This window comes from Austrofundulus limnaeus, unplaced genomic scaffold (genome assembly GCF_001266775.1).
Source record: "Austrofundulus limnaeus strain Quisiro unplaced genomic scaffold, Austrofundulus_limnaeus-1.0 Scaffold184, whole genome shotgun sequence".
NCBI classification, from domain to species: Eukaryota; Metazoa; Chordata; class Actinopteri; order Cyprinodontiformes; family Rivulidae; genus Austrofundulus; species Austrofundulus limnaeus.
In genome coordinates, this window is record NW_013952586.1 from 406,361 (window position 1) to 420,016 (window position 13,656).

Genomic DNA, 13,656 nt, shown 5'->3' on the forward strand with positions numbered 1-13,656 from the left:
TCAAAAAAATAAAGGGAACACTTAAACAACGCACGCCAAGTCCAAGTAAATCAAACTTTTGTGAAGCACATTCAACTCTGTACAGAACAAAGTACTCAATGCGAATATTTCATTGATTAAGATCAGGAGTTAGCGTGCATTGTTTAAGTGTTCCCTTTATTTTTTTGAGCAGTGTATATATATATATACCCTCCCCCCCTTTGGTCTACGAACAGTTAAGCTAGCTTGCTTAGAAGAGGTTTACGAAGGATGCAGCGTCGTAGCACAAGCTACTTAAAGGGTTGGTGATGCAGGGATCGGTGCAATGAGACAGTGCTTCAGAGAAATATGTCTAGGCATATCCCACAGTGAGGCATCAAAACAAATGCTACTAATGAGAACCAATAATGTTAAACCTTTGGTAAGATTGTACTCACTAGCTCCACTGCCGATGGTCCTGTGAAACAGTTGTGACATTCGGGGTCCTAGGGGTCCAAAAAGATGTGGAGGGAGACCTCTGGCCTCCAGTAAAGCTAGAGGGAGTAGAAATGACAAGCTTTAGGGTGCAAATGTGCTCAACAGTCTGAAATACTAAATTCACTAATCATTAGATTAAAAACACACCCTGAAGCCTTCCCATTTCAGAATCATCAGACTCACTCTCTCCAGAGGTGGTCATGCCGACTGCTCCAGCAACTGAGCTTGAAGCTGGACAAAAAAAATGACARAATGTAAAATACGTTATAGGAGAAAATAACAAAAACTCTAAAATGTTGTTAGCCTTTGATAAACAAAAAGGAATTTGTTTATAAAAAGTTGAATTATGTTAAAAAAAATAAAACTTGATCTCTCCTTGTTGAATATACAYTGATACACTGTGTTTTAATTTACATCATGCATTTTAATCCATCTTGAGCTGTGGGTTGAATTGTGATAACATAGTGTGGTATATTTACCTGAAGCTCCTTGTGATGCCTCATCAGTGCGAGCAGTAGATGAGTTGGCCCCATCCTGGTTGTTGTCGGAGTCAGCCATTTTCTCCTGTCGGCGAGCGTCAGCTGCCCCGCGCTTGCCCAGGCCTGAGCCCCGCCGACTGTAACATTTGTGTTGATGTTATTCTCAAAAATGACAAAAATTGTTCTGGAACATCAGATCTTCTTGGACAACTTTATTTGTTACTGTAATTTGTACCTTGTGCTGGCACAAGAGCCCGTGGTCTTCTGACGTGTGCTCCGCCGACAACTGGGGAGCTCTGCTGGAGGAGACTCACTAGGCTTCTTATTGGGTTTCCTCAAACCTAAAAACACAAGGAAGACAATGAGACATTTATTGGCAATCACAACTATGAAATATCCATTCTTAAGTTTTATTGAATATTTTAAATGAATGACATTTTTGGGACATTTTTTAGTTTGTAGATGCAAAAATCTCTTGATCAATAAAGTTATCCCAAAAGTGACTGATGCTGAGGATTAATTAATACTACTTTTTAATGCAGTAAAGACTGGCTCTGCCCTCTCAGAGGTTTGTACCACCAGCCAGATGGGTTAAAAATAGCAACACGACCACAGCTCTGTGACAGGACAACCTTCATGTTAGATCAGTGACTCATAATTCAGTAGTACAAAAATAAATACTAAAAAAACTTAAATACAACAAAAAATAATCATTAAAGAGTAATTTTAGTGTCTTTGGCTTTTTATCCATCTTATTTTCTGCAGATTTTTATACTTTAAAACATAACACATTTAAGATTTTTTTTCTAAKGTCTATAAACTAAGTATCCTTGTAAAAATATATATATATATATTTATACTGTGTTGTCAGCAGTATCATTAAATGTTTCACAAGACATTTATGCTTGTAATAATTGTTCAATAAAACCACTGTGTAACAGTTTACTCACCAAAAAAAGATTAAAGTGAYAGGAACTAAACGACAAGGGCTCTGTGATGAAGATATTCCAAGAATGGTAAAGTGCTTTTGTTCAAAGAGAAGCGGTCTATGAGTCCTTTCCTACCCTTAAAGTTTAAACAAACCTCTGGTCAGCTGGGGGGCTGTCGGGGCAGCAACACGTGAAAGCCAGCTTAGGAGGGGTCTCTTCATTTGGGCCAGAGTCCATGACACAGAGCCCACTTGAGCTACTATCCTTTCACTCACACCGAACAGCCAGACTCTCCACTAACCTGAGAATCTTCTGTGTATTTTACTACTTATCACAAATTAGCAGTTCAGAACATTTTTTCCATGTAGCCTACTGGTTGAAATGTTGAAACAAAATCGTGCACRTGCACATAGAGAATGTCACTGGGTGTTGCTATTTCTTTTCATCAAATGGCTACAAGTGTAGTGAGGTTTTCTTTTCACAACTTTCATAGATATGAAACTAAACATTCTAAAGACATGCAAATGCTCTCCCAACCCTTTTTCTTTGATCCAACTGATTTGTCTACTAGTACTAAATGGCAATAGAAATATGGGTGTGTTCCTCATTGCAATACAGGCCTCTAATATAAATGTCAAATGCATGCAGTAATTTGGAATTCTTTTGGTTCAGCTAACAATGCCGATGGAAAAAAAACAAACATTTCTATACAAATTCCCACAGTAAATCCAGAGAATACACTGCAATAGCCTAMCAAACTTGATGATTAAAATTAAATCACTCCTATTGACAATATCAAAGAAACCAGAGGTGGAGATTTGACTCAAAAGCACAATTCAAATCAAACAGATTGCATGTCATTTGATTACGATTTAAATAAAACCAGCAATCCTGAAAGGAATGAATACCACCAACTGCCTTGCATGACAAAAGGTCCGATGCAGTCTCTTCAAACTTAATGGAGGATTCTCAGCTTCTATCATACCAAATATTTTTTTCAGTAAATGCTCACTAGATAGAGTTACAGCCATTTCTGCGCTTGATTAGGTTGATTAGCTGTGACTGATATCTTAAGATTGAATTGACTCCAAAATTTAATCAGTTGAAGATTTACATCAACATTTGAGTTTCATTAAAATCAGACAACTGGTTTATTGACAAACATGTACTGTATATACACAGGCAATCCCATAATCACCATGCTGTTCATGATGGCTGTGGCAATTTAAATATCAACCAATGTAAACAAATTAGGAACAGGCAGTGATTTTAATTTTAGAACTTTATAAACATGTACAAATTTAAAGAATTATGAGAGTGTGGTTTTAATAAGCATGTTTGTCAGTTTAATAGATCTAAGTGGATGAGTATGAACACTTTATGGCAAGAATGGTGTTCCGCATCTGTGATTGTAATTTATGTTTTAAAATCCTTCTTCAAATTAAACTATGATGACAGAAACAAACGCTAGACAAATTTAACTTTGGGGCAGGTGTGCTTAACACACCTCTGACTAGAAATCACTTTGGTAACTGGGAAACAATTTTGTACATTACTCCCACCTTGTGGTAGAGCTCACAGTGTGTTTTTGCCATGTGCTTGAAGCAGCCAGTTATCAAAATGAAGGTCACAATAAATGATCAAATTTGTATACTATGTATGACTATTCAAATATTCAAAACTCACYGTCTTTCCCTTAAAAAACTATAAATTAAGAACTCTGGGCTTCAGTTCCACAATTCTGGTTCACTTCATTTATGGGTTTTATCTGTATAGTAGTTTAAAGTCAATACCCCATGACCCCTTAAGAATGAAAGAATAATTTGTGAACTTAGTTTCCAGAGGAATGTTTTGAAACGCTTCTGTTGTTTTACTACTATTAAAAATAATACTAATAATAATACTCTGTAAACTTGGACTTTTTTCCCCTAAGTTTTAGATCTGTATCACACTGCCAATCAGGCTTGATTAGCTGATTGATCAAGCCTATTGTTAGGCGATGACCCTCTTTTGCATGTAACTAACCTGTTTGTCCAGATGGAGGCAGTGATTATAAGGCTGAGTTCACCTGAAACTCATCAGACTGAAGAAGTCTCTTGGAGGAGAGACGAAACGTTTCACTAAAGAAGAACCCATCCAGAGGACCTACTTATTTTTTCCTTTTTGATTCACATCATTTTATATGGCTGGGATTTAAATACAAGTAAAATTAAATTAAGAAAATGCTACGTTATATCCATTACTGTAAGTGTAACGTGAAAATATGGGAAAACTAAAAACATCATTAAATCATCACTCCGGCACAAAGTCTCGTGGAATTTACTAAGTGGATGACAGCAGGGTGTACTAGACCTTCAACAACGCTTGTCCATATCAATCATTTTCTAAAATGATAAAAAAATAAAATAACTAAGTTCAGTGGACTAATAAAAAGTTTAGGAAACGAACAACAGAAAATAACTTGAACTTTATAACAAGCCCACTCTGTGGAGGGAATCAGTTTTGTTTTTATTTGRTGCAAATCAAGTCAAACAGCTGAAACTGCAGCTCAATGAGGAAAACAATCTAAATTTTCACACTTAATCAACCTTTAAGTATGATGAAGTGCATTGATAAGTCTATTAATTTACACACAGAACTATGCTTTTTTGCCAGCTTTATATTCTAATACTAAAACAATTTCCCTTGTCTGCCTGTCTGGGTTAGCTAAGCTAGATCATTGATGCATATTGCAGATATCTTAAATTCATTTTGTAATTTAGTAAGACTTGTAATTACTACAGGTGAAAAGCTTTATTAAGCTGCATGCTAAAATACAAATTTGGCATCTGATGGACTCTCACGGCTTTAAATGCACAAAGACATTTCAACTGCATTTTCTGATATTGTGCAACCTTAAATTTTACATATGATCATCTTGTGTTGTCACTGTCCGTTTATACTTGAAACAAATCTTAAATTGAGTTTATTTGGCTGGTTTCCCTGAAAGCCTGAAGCTGATTTAAACACTTCATTCCAGGAGTTTTTAGTGATGTCTGAAGCTGTGCACTATGAAACAAATCTTGCAACATTATTCCAGAGAAACGAGTGCTTCTGAGGAAATAGTGTTGTTTTTATTTTAAATGAAATTTAGACTTTTTCTGATACAAATGCATTCATTTAGCATAAAAGAAAAACACTTACTTGCAAGTTTAGCTTGTAGTCCAGACGGCCCAGGTTTAGAGGTCTCGGTTTTGGAGGATCCAGGTAAGGAAAGTTTCGGTTTTGGCAAATTAACTTTGGTGTTGAAGCGTGTTGCCCACTCAAATTTTGAAGAGCTGGCAGTTTTGGCCTGCTCGTTGTCTCGTGTACTTCGGCGTGGAGAGGGGCTAGAAGCGGATCTAGAGCGGCGTGCCTTGGTCTGATCTTTTCCCTGTTTGACGCGAGCGCCCTGTGTGGCAGCGCTGTTGGAGCCTGTGGTGGAGGAAGAAGAGGAGGAGGCGGAGGAGGAGGAGTCTGTCACGTTGCTACACCCAGCTTTGGCTGAGGCGGCCGATTTAGACGCCAGCTTGGTGGCTTTTGCAGTTCTGCCCTCGGTACAATTGGGGAGGGGCCCAGCGGTGCTACTTAGACCGGGGAGAGAGTCCGATTTCTTCCGTTTCTGGAGTGGAGAGGCCCCAACGGCCACACTTTTTTTGCTCTGACTTCTACCTGTTGATGTAGATGATTCTGATGCAGCTGGTCTTTTCTTGGTCTTGGCAGGGCCTTTCTTGGCCTCTGAGGGGTTATTTCTGGGTGTGGGAAGGGATGATTTGGGTTTCTTGGCAGAGGTCGGTCCAAAGACACTAATTTCGTCAGGTGCTTCRCCTCGTTTAAGCCCTCGGGTGCCCTCACTCTTTGATTGGTGGCCTGGTCGCTCCTGCTCAGATGTTCCTGCAGCCTCTTGATCGTCTTGCAGCACAAACGAAGCGACGGAYAGAGTAAGACCACTTCTGTTAGGAAGCAAAAGAAACCAAGAAATTTGATTTTAGGAAATTTGTTATACCAGAAAAATTCAGATAATGCTATGTATTTATCTAAATGTGGAAAAAACAAAAAAGTTGAACAAGATACATGACAGTAATAAAAGCAGTTCAACCCTAAACAYACTTTGCACCAAGAAGAAAACACGGGTACCTTCTTGAGCTGTGCCCTCTGGACTGGCCAGTGGCTGAGATGGCTGTGGCTTTGGGAGCCTTAGAATTAGATCTTCTACTTTCAGGTGGGGAATTTGCTTTATGTTTTACCTGCTCTGACTGTAACCTGTAAGGTTGGACATTAAAGAGCAAGGAACAGTGTGGGTTTCTGTAATTAAGTCACAAAGGCTAGACTTATTTACTTCCCAAATAATCTGGCTACTGGGTATTCAATTTTCTTTTTTAATCATTAACACCATATAGATTACACTACTAAAACAGAGTTAACATCTAAATGGGAACAGAGTCCACTTTATTTAAAAAAAGTAGAGGACACCGTTAAWATTATTCAACATCTCAAAATTTCCTATAGTGGCCACACAAGTAAAAACACAATTTAAACATTATTAGTTGCAGCTTTTAAGAAAACAAAAKTGTTTCTATGCAATTCCCCCCCACAAGTACACAGTAATGCAGGTGAACTTACCTTCCAGCTGCCGTGTGGTCTTGTGGCTGGGCCGCAGCAGTGTTCCTCTGTGAACGGCGCAGTGACCCCCCTGGATTGGAATTAGGCCGGTTGGACATTGGCACCTCTCTCCTGAAGGGACATACCCTTTCTAGACACTACCATTCACTGAAAAAAAAACAAAAAAAAAACAACATTGACCAAAAATAATGTCAAACTTCGCACAAACGAAAGAAAAAAATGTTTTTGATCATCAAGATGCATACAATCTTTAATCAGAACAGCTATTATTAAGGGAGGGACTTCTTTGAATTAAAGAGAAACCTCATGACAGTAACCACAAAACCTAAAGTTAATACAATCAAAACATGTGGCAGAAGACTTATTTTCACTAACAAAAAGTTATCTAGATTGCTATGATTAAAGAATTTTCTGAATCAACTGAATATCCTGTAATTTATGTAGTAAGATGCAATGATACATGCTTGTTTTTAGCACTGACACTTTGGTTAAAAACATTTTATCCAATCAGAGATTGTTAAAGAAATAAGTTGTTAAATATTATTGTAATGAAATAATTGAGCAATTATGTTAAAGTTCAACACAGATGTTTTCATTTCTTAATGAAAACATACATCTTGCTTCACATAATTATATTCAGTTTTGTAATGTTTCACCTTGAAACAAGATGGACTTATTTATGTAGCACATTTCATGAATTAAAATCACTGTACAGTAATTATCAAAGTGCTTCAAAAAAGAACAAACCTGGTCTGCATTTCTAGAAAATTATACCAAAATATACATAAACATCAAATATATCTGTAAAATGAAATATAGAAGACCTGTATTTAACTAAAAACCTGCTTATAAAATATCTTTAGATGTGTTTTTTAAATGCATCAATTGAATTTAAACTGTGCAAAAATAGGTGCAGTGCATTTCAAAGTTGGGGTGCAACTGCTTGTGATGACTGATACCCCCTCTAGATTTCAAATGCGTGTGGAGTAATATCAACAACATCTGACCTGATGACCTTAACCTGCAAGACAGTGTGTAGACCTGAATTAGGTCAGAGACGTAAGGAGCTTGACCATTTAAAGCTCCAAATGTTAAAATTTAAAGCAGATTATAAAATAAACTGGTAGTCATAGAAGGGAAACTAAAACAGGTGCAATGTGTGCTTGCTTATTTATGCGAGTCGGGTTCTGTGCAGCCATACAAATCTTTTGATCAGAGAAAAATGACACGTAACGTTAAGATGCCCAAAAATCAAGGTTGTGGGCAAATAAAAAAATAAATATAAAGAATAAATACGATTCAATAAAACCCCAAGAAACAGTGTTAGAATGATAAAATATTCCTTACAGGTAGTTGGTAATCTTGTAATGAAATTCTATAACCAGTTAAGGTAAAAATACTGACCAATACAGATTGTTGTCAATTATCTGCTGAATAAGATGAGGAAAAATGTTAAAGAAAATGTAATTTACATGTAAGATACTTCAAATTGTTTGTTACTCTCAAGGGCATCAGGAAATAAACTGATCATTTAAACACATCTTGTGGAATAATTAGATTTTTTTACATAAACACAAAGGTAATAGAATCACAACCTAACATTATATTTATCCTTAGAAAATAAATAGCCTTAAGTCATATTTCAACGGTGATATGGACATTGATCACATAAATACGCCACATTTCACAGTTTTACAGGGCCACGTTAGGCCTGCACTGACACTGCATCCTGGTCTTTGTTATTCGACCCATTCTGACAACTAGTTGACCACTTCATATCATCTGATTGAACAAAGACATCCGGCGATCGACAGCTTTAAACGCTAACCCGTCTAGGTCACTCTTACAAGTCAACAAACAGGGACAGGGTCTTAGTTTTGCACCTAGGATCTCCAGAGGCCTGCATTCTGACGTAGTTGTCTACCATCACCGACTATCGTTAGCATGCTCAGCCACTCATATCTAACACAGTCCCATTCGTTATGACAACAACCCTAAAAAGATCCAACTAATATCCCGGAAAAAAAGAGAATATAGCAACTTCGAAGATATTATGACGGAAAATCCAGAGAATAAGCAAACTTACGTCGGCTAATTTTAGCATTGGTCGTATTGAACTGCGTAGTTCTGATACCGGTGTGTATTGGTACACTTATCTAATCACTACTTTTCTGTACTTAAAAAAAAACAACTACCTTGTTTTCCGAGTTCAAATATGAGTATATGCTCGCTTCATTGTAAAGACTGCGTCCTTACAGGGGAAACAGCGTTTACTGGAGATTAGCTAAGCATCGAAAATGGTAGCATCGGCTGTACGGTCTTTCGAAAGCGATTTGAGGCAATAAAGCTATCAAGCTACATATAAAACCACTGCGAGCTCAGTTGGTATTCAGGCTATTATCACACACAAGTATGGCTGATAAGTTTTAAGAAAACAAAACTATGTGTTCGGCACAAAACGTCACCGTCCATGATGTTTAGTTGGGAATACAAATCCAATAATACGCGACTGTCAAGCCCATAATGCAGTTACGCTTTTTTTTTTTAACAACGTCAACCAATGTGTACAGAACAACGTTAGCAAAATATGAGGACCCAACAAGGCCTCAGGCTCTATCACTGCACCAGTTTACTGTCTGGGKGTTTAGCTAACGCTAGCCTAAAAGTAGCGAGTTAACAAATAAACAATGAGTCAACAAAACTAACAGTTCTTGTGTAGACTTAACTAAATAAAAATCACCCATCTTATTCAACTAGCAAACATCGAGGCCAGTTAATAATTAGTAGGCTAATGCTAGCTTAGCCGAGAATAAYAACGAATGCCTCTTCAATGACGGTTCGCTCGCAGGCAAAAAAAACCTGACCAAATAATATTTGATACACATTTATGCGAGTGTTTGTATGTTATCAAATAAAAAAAACTACTAACCTTGTCAAAACAGAATCGCTACCGCAGGGCAGTCACGTAGATTTAACGACGTCAAGTCAAACAAGAGCAGCTAACCTTGGTGGGCTAATCAATTTGTTGTCACTGGCTTGCGCTTTGCCAGCTCGTCAGGGTGGTAATGAGATTCACAAATAGGAGCTTCGCTATGACATAATACATATTATATATATATTTATATATACATTTTTGTTACAATTATTAAGTCAAACTATCAATACCATCAAGTCATCTAACTAGCAGCTAGCACGTCCACGCTAAATGGGAAAAAAGAAATGGCCTCTGATACATTTTTTTGACACAAAAACAGGAAAGCAACAACGGGGATCGGGATTTTTTACAACGCCGATTCATAAATTCTAATGATTCAAATCGACACTAAATAGTTTTAAAAGTTCTGAAGAATGTTGCTTGAGATGTCAGTGGAAAAAAATGAACGTTTGGTATAATGTTGTTACCTATTTGTTCCAGTGTTGTAGTTGTAAYAGACTGTGCACCAGCTCCTCTTTTCTCTCTCCTGTCCCTGTTAGCTTCACATCAGCTGAGTGGCCTACAACTGCAATATACATCCGCGTTATTCTTCCGCTCAGGAACTATTTACTTCTCCATTTTAGACTTGTTTTAAGTCGAGGAAGCTGCTTTGCGCAATAGATGTGCTTTCCTGTTCGTACGAAATGTTGTTTTGCTTGCATATGATCAGATAGGGACAGTGCAAGACGGATTACATTAGCTTGTCACTAAATATTAGATATCAATCCGCTGGGTCGTGACCCGCCACCCTTCCCCCTAAATACGCAAACATAAAGTAGTTTTTTTTCTTTGCATCAAGATGATGACTTGTGCTTCCATTTTTTTCCTACTTGGTCTTATCTGAAATTAAAGATGAGGCTTTTTGGCCAGTTTTTATTTTTACTGCTGATGAGTTGCTTTTTAGTTGTCATGGTTACAGTTCTGCGTCCAAAATGGCGTCCTTGCTCTGGGTGCATGTCAGTGGTCAGGGTCTGGCACCCACAAAAGATTAGTTCTCCAACTTGTGATTAATAAACACGAGGTTGAATATTGAATATTTATTCAAGTGCACCTATTCACCTAAGAAATTACAGGAATTGCACCCATGCAAGTTTCAATGATATTTTGAATAGCTTTTCTTTCTAGAGTCTGTTCAAAGGTTTTCCTTGGATGGTGGCTGCTGTTTTACTCATTTAAAATCCAATCCATACATAGCACAGATTTAAAGTAATTATTTTGCTTAYGAGCTGAAGAAACTGAACTAGTTGATGACAAAAAAAAAGCAAGAAAGGAAAGCTGTGGCACTCTTTGAATTAATCCTTGTTGCCGGCTGCCTTTCAGAGTTTTATTTGTCCAGCCTTGTACTTGATATGTTCAATCCAATGCAATAATGGGACACCTCGAGAAATCTGTTACTCATCCTGTGGTGGGGATAACTCTCAGCTACTACACCAAGAATATCTCAGTAKTTGTAAAACTGGTTCACTTATGACCTCTTCTGTATGGCCTAAGATTGCCTTGCAGTAAGTTGTAGCTTTATATTCAGGGATTATGTTCTGTCTTCTTGTGAATGGGTGTTCTGAACTGTAATTTCATTGTAATCTGTACAAAGACAATAAAGGTCTATCTTATCTTATCTTGTCTTATCTTGTGTTACTTTCTGTGAGTTATGTTTAAATCCACTCCAGTGAGAGAAAATTTGCTAACACAACAGAGAAATGAACACAAGATCGAGCACAAACACCTTTTTACAGCAAGCGTTAAAGAGTGCCTGAATAAGTTTTACACAACACAATAAGTTCTAAAGAATGAATCCAGTATATCAACACGGGCATGTCAGGATAAATATTCATGCAGATGTGAATGGTCAAACTGTTTATTTGAGACAGGTTGTGCTTTAATATTTGTTCTCTACAGATAATGTTGGCTTTGTTTTCATGGCTTTCTTTTTAACAGAAAAAAAAATGTAAAAGATGAGTTTCTGCAATTTTTCTCATTATGTTTTCTTTTCCAGTTTCATGTTTGTTTATTCATGTGAATTTACTGATGATCTTATCTGGTGTTCTGACTGGACTGTATCAGCCCTGCGGCTCTGAGGTGTTTTGAGAGCACACTGTGAAGAACCGCTGTGCTGAATTTTGGAAGGTATAGTCAACGCCATGGTTTTGGAGGAGTACATTTTGTGTTTGCATACTTCAGTCAGTAATAGTCAGGGTCACAAGAGCAGCTTTTATTCTGTGAGTCAAAAAATAAAATGTTTGGAAAGCACAGTTTTAAACTAACATTAGTGTCTTTCTATTTTGCTCCAAAAAAGCTGTACTTTCTTGGAATCCTTCAAAGTGGTCGTGATCAGTAGTTCTCCAGACTTTAAGAAGGTCCGTAAACACAGATTTTATTTACACTTCAGCTGCTTTTTCATTCATTTTCCTGTCTACTCCTTGTACCTCGCTAAAGCTGAAAAATTAGGACATGTGTGACAAAAGATAAAGTGTCAGACCTACAAACTATCTACAGCAAAAAACAAACACACAAAAACAGTATTTATAAGTCCATTATTTAAGGAATAGAAACAAAAAATTGCAAATTTGAGTCTCACAGAAAGGTCCAGAAATATGTGTGTCCTTGAGTTCATTGACTATGCCAAGTTTTCTGCCAGTTGCTCTTTGAAAATTACCTTGTTGGTGCTAAGTGAATTATATAGTTTTTGTCATTTTCTTATAAATTCAGCCAAAGTAATGAAACTAAATTGTCTTTGTAGCAAGCTGCTGGTAAGAAAGTGCCTAATGATCGATAGCAAAGGGAAGGTCACTCAGCCAATGTCACAGATGTCCAGGGTTTAAACGCTGAAACAGCGATGGAATACAAATACCTGTGTGTTCATCTCAACAACACACAAAATGCTGTGCGCAGGAAGGACGAAAGTTGCTTCTATTTGCTGAGGAGACTGAGATCCTTTGGAGTGAGCAGGACTGACAGTGTGGTGGCGTCTGTGGTCTGCTGGGGGAGTGATGCACAGAGAGGCACCAAAAGAAACTGAACAAGGAGAACCAGCTCAGTCCTGGATCACGTCTAGGCACACTTGTTTCCTCTCACAGACCACAAACATGACTGTTAGGATAAGTGGTAACTCCAAATTGGCCCTATATGTGAGTGAGAGAGTGAATTGTTTGTTTCTATGTGGCCCTGTGATGGACTTGCAACCTGTCCCGGGTGTACCCCTCACACAACTGGATATGACTCTGAAAGGAAGTAGCGGGTAAAGGTAATGGATGAATGTTAAAAGATGGAAATATTTTTGATCATCCCTGAACTACGTGAAGCATCTCTGTTTCCATTAGATGTGAAACATCTTAGACTTTTTTATTTATTGAATTTATTGTGATTATTTCACACTTCAGTTTACAGTTTCTGACTTTTTCTTGCTCCTCTTTCTGTTACAATCCACTGCTGTAATGTGAGTGTTTCCACAATAAAACAAAAAGTTATTATTCTTATTGTTAAAGATCCCATTTTAAAATGTTCTTTTGAAAGTCGTTTAATGTGTGGACACAACATTAGTTTATAATTTCAATTTGGGAGCTGTTTTATGTCAGAATGATTCAGATATCAGATTAACTGTGTTAAAACCAAAACAAAAGAGTCCATTACAAATTATTAAGTGCTAGACTAAAAAAAAAGCTAAAAAGCAGCCACTGTTAAAATAAAATAACAGATTGTCTAAAATTCTCAAGAGCTATCAATAAAGACCTTATAAGTATAGCAGCTCAGGAAAATAATACAAAGGATGACACATGACTTTTGCACAGTACTATATATAATACAGCATTTAGTGTCTGATCAGTTTTTTAATAAAATGGCTAAACAATGTGGAAAAAAACACTGGAGTTATGCTGACAACCAATCACATTTGTGGATGTCAGCTTTCGTACTTCCTGTTTACATTTTACATTTGCCACTAAACTGTTGTTGCGCCCTCTACTGAAGGCAGTCCGCCATCAACCCCCGCCTGTAGCCTTCTGGTTTCTATAACACACTCAATCAAGCAGCCAGCAGAGGGAGCAACACGGCAATGATAAAAGGCATGATGGGAGGAGAAGGCTCAAGTAAATAAAGCCTTGGGTGGCGTGTGCAAAACAAGTGCTGTACTTCTGGATACCATTTTCAGTCACTAAATACTACCACATAGTTATTCTGGACT

The 13,656-nt window shown here is 37.4% G+C and overlaps 1 protein-coding gene across 4 annotated transcripts in view; it reads right to left on the bottom strand.

The window, feature by feature from the left end:
• Positions 1-10,013, bottom strand: part of trip12 (thyroid hormone receptor interactor 12) — a 31,172-nt gene extending 21,159 nt beyond the window's left edge. Inside the window, exons 1-8 of one of the 4 annotated variants that reach the window (XM_014018153.1) lie at positions 9,908-10,013; positions 6,506-6,652; positions 6,020-6,145; positions 5,048-5,835; positions 1,171-1,276; positions 936-1,072; positions 640-687; positions 417-512 (exon numbers count right to left, since the gene is read on the bottom strand). In XM_014018153.1, the coding sequence (XP_013873607.1) occupies positions 417-512; positions 640-687; positions 936-1,072; positions 1,171-1,276; positions 5,048-5,835; positions 6,020-6,145; positions 6,506-6,603 (1,399 nt within the window). In that variant the 5' untranslated portion in view covers positions 6,604-6,652; positions 9,908-10,013. Of the gene's footprint in view, positions 1-416; positions 513-603; positions 688-935; positions 1,073-1,170; positions 1,277-5,047; positions 5,836-6,019; positions 6,146-6,505; positions 6,653-9,434; positions 9,534-9,907 lie in introns of those variants that run through there. The other 3 variants (XM_014018151.1, XM_014018152.1, XM_014018154.1) reach the window with 3 other exon arrangements.
• Positions 10,014-13,656: the final 3,643 nt, after the last annotated feature.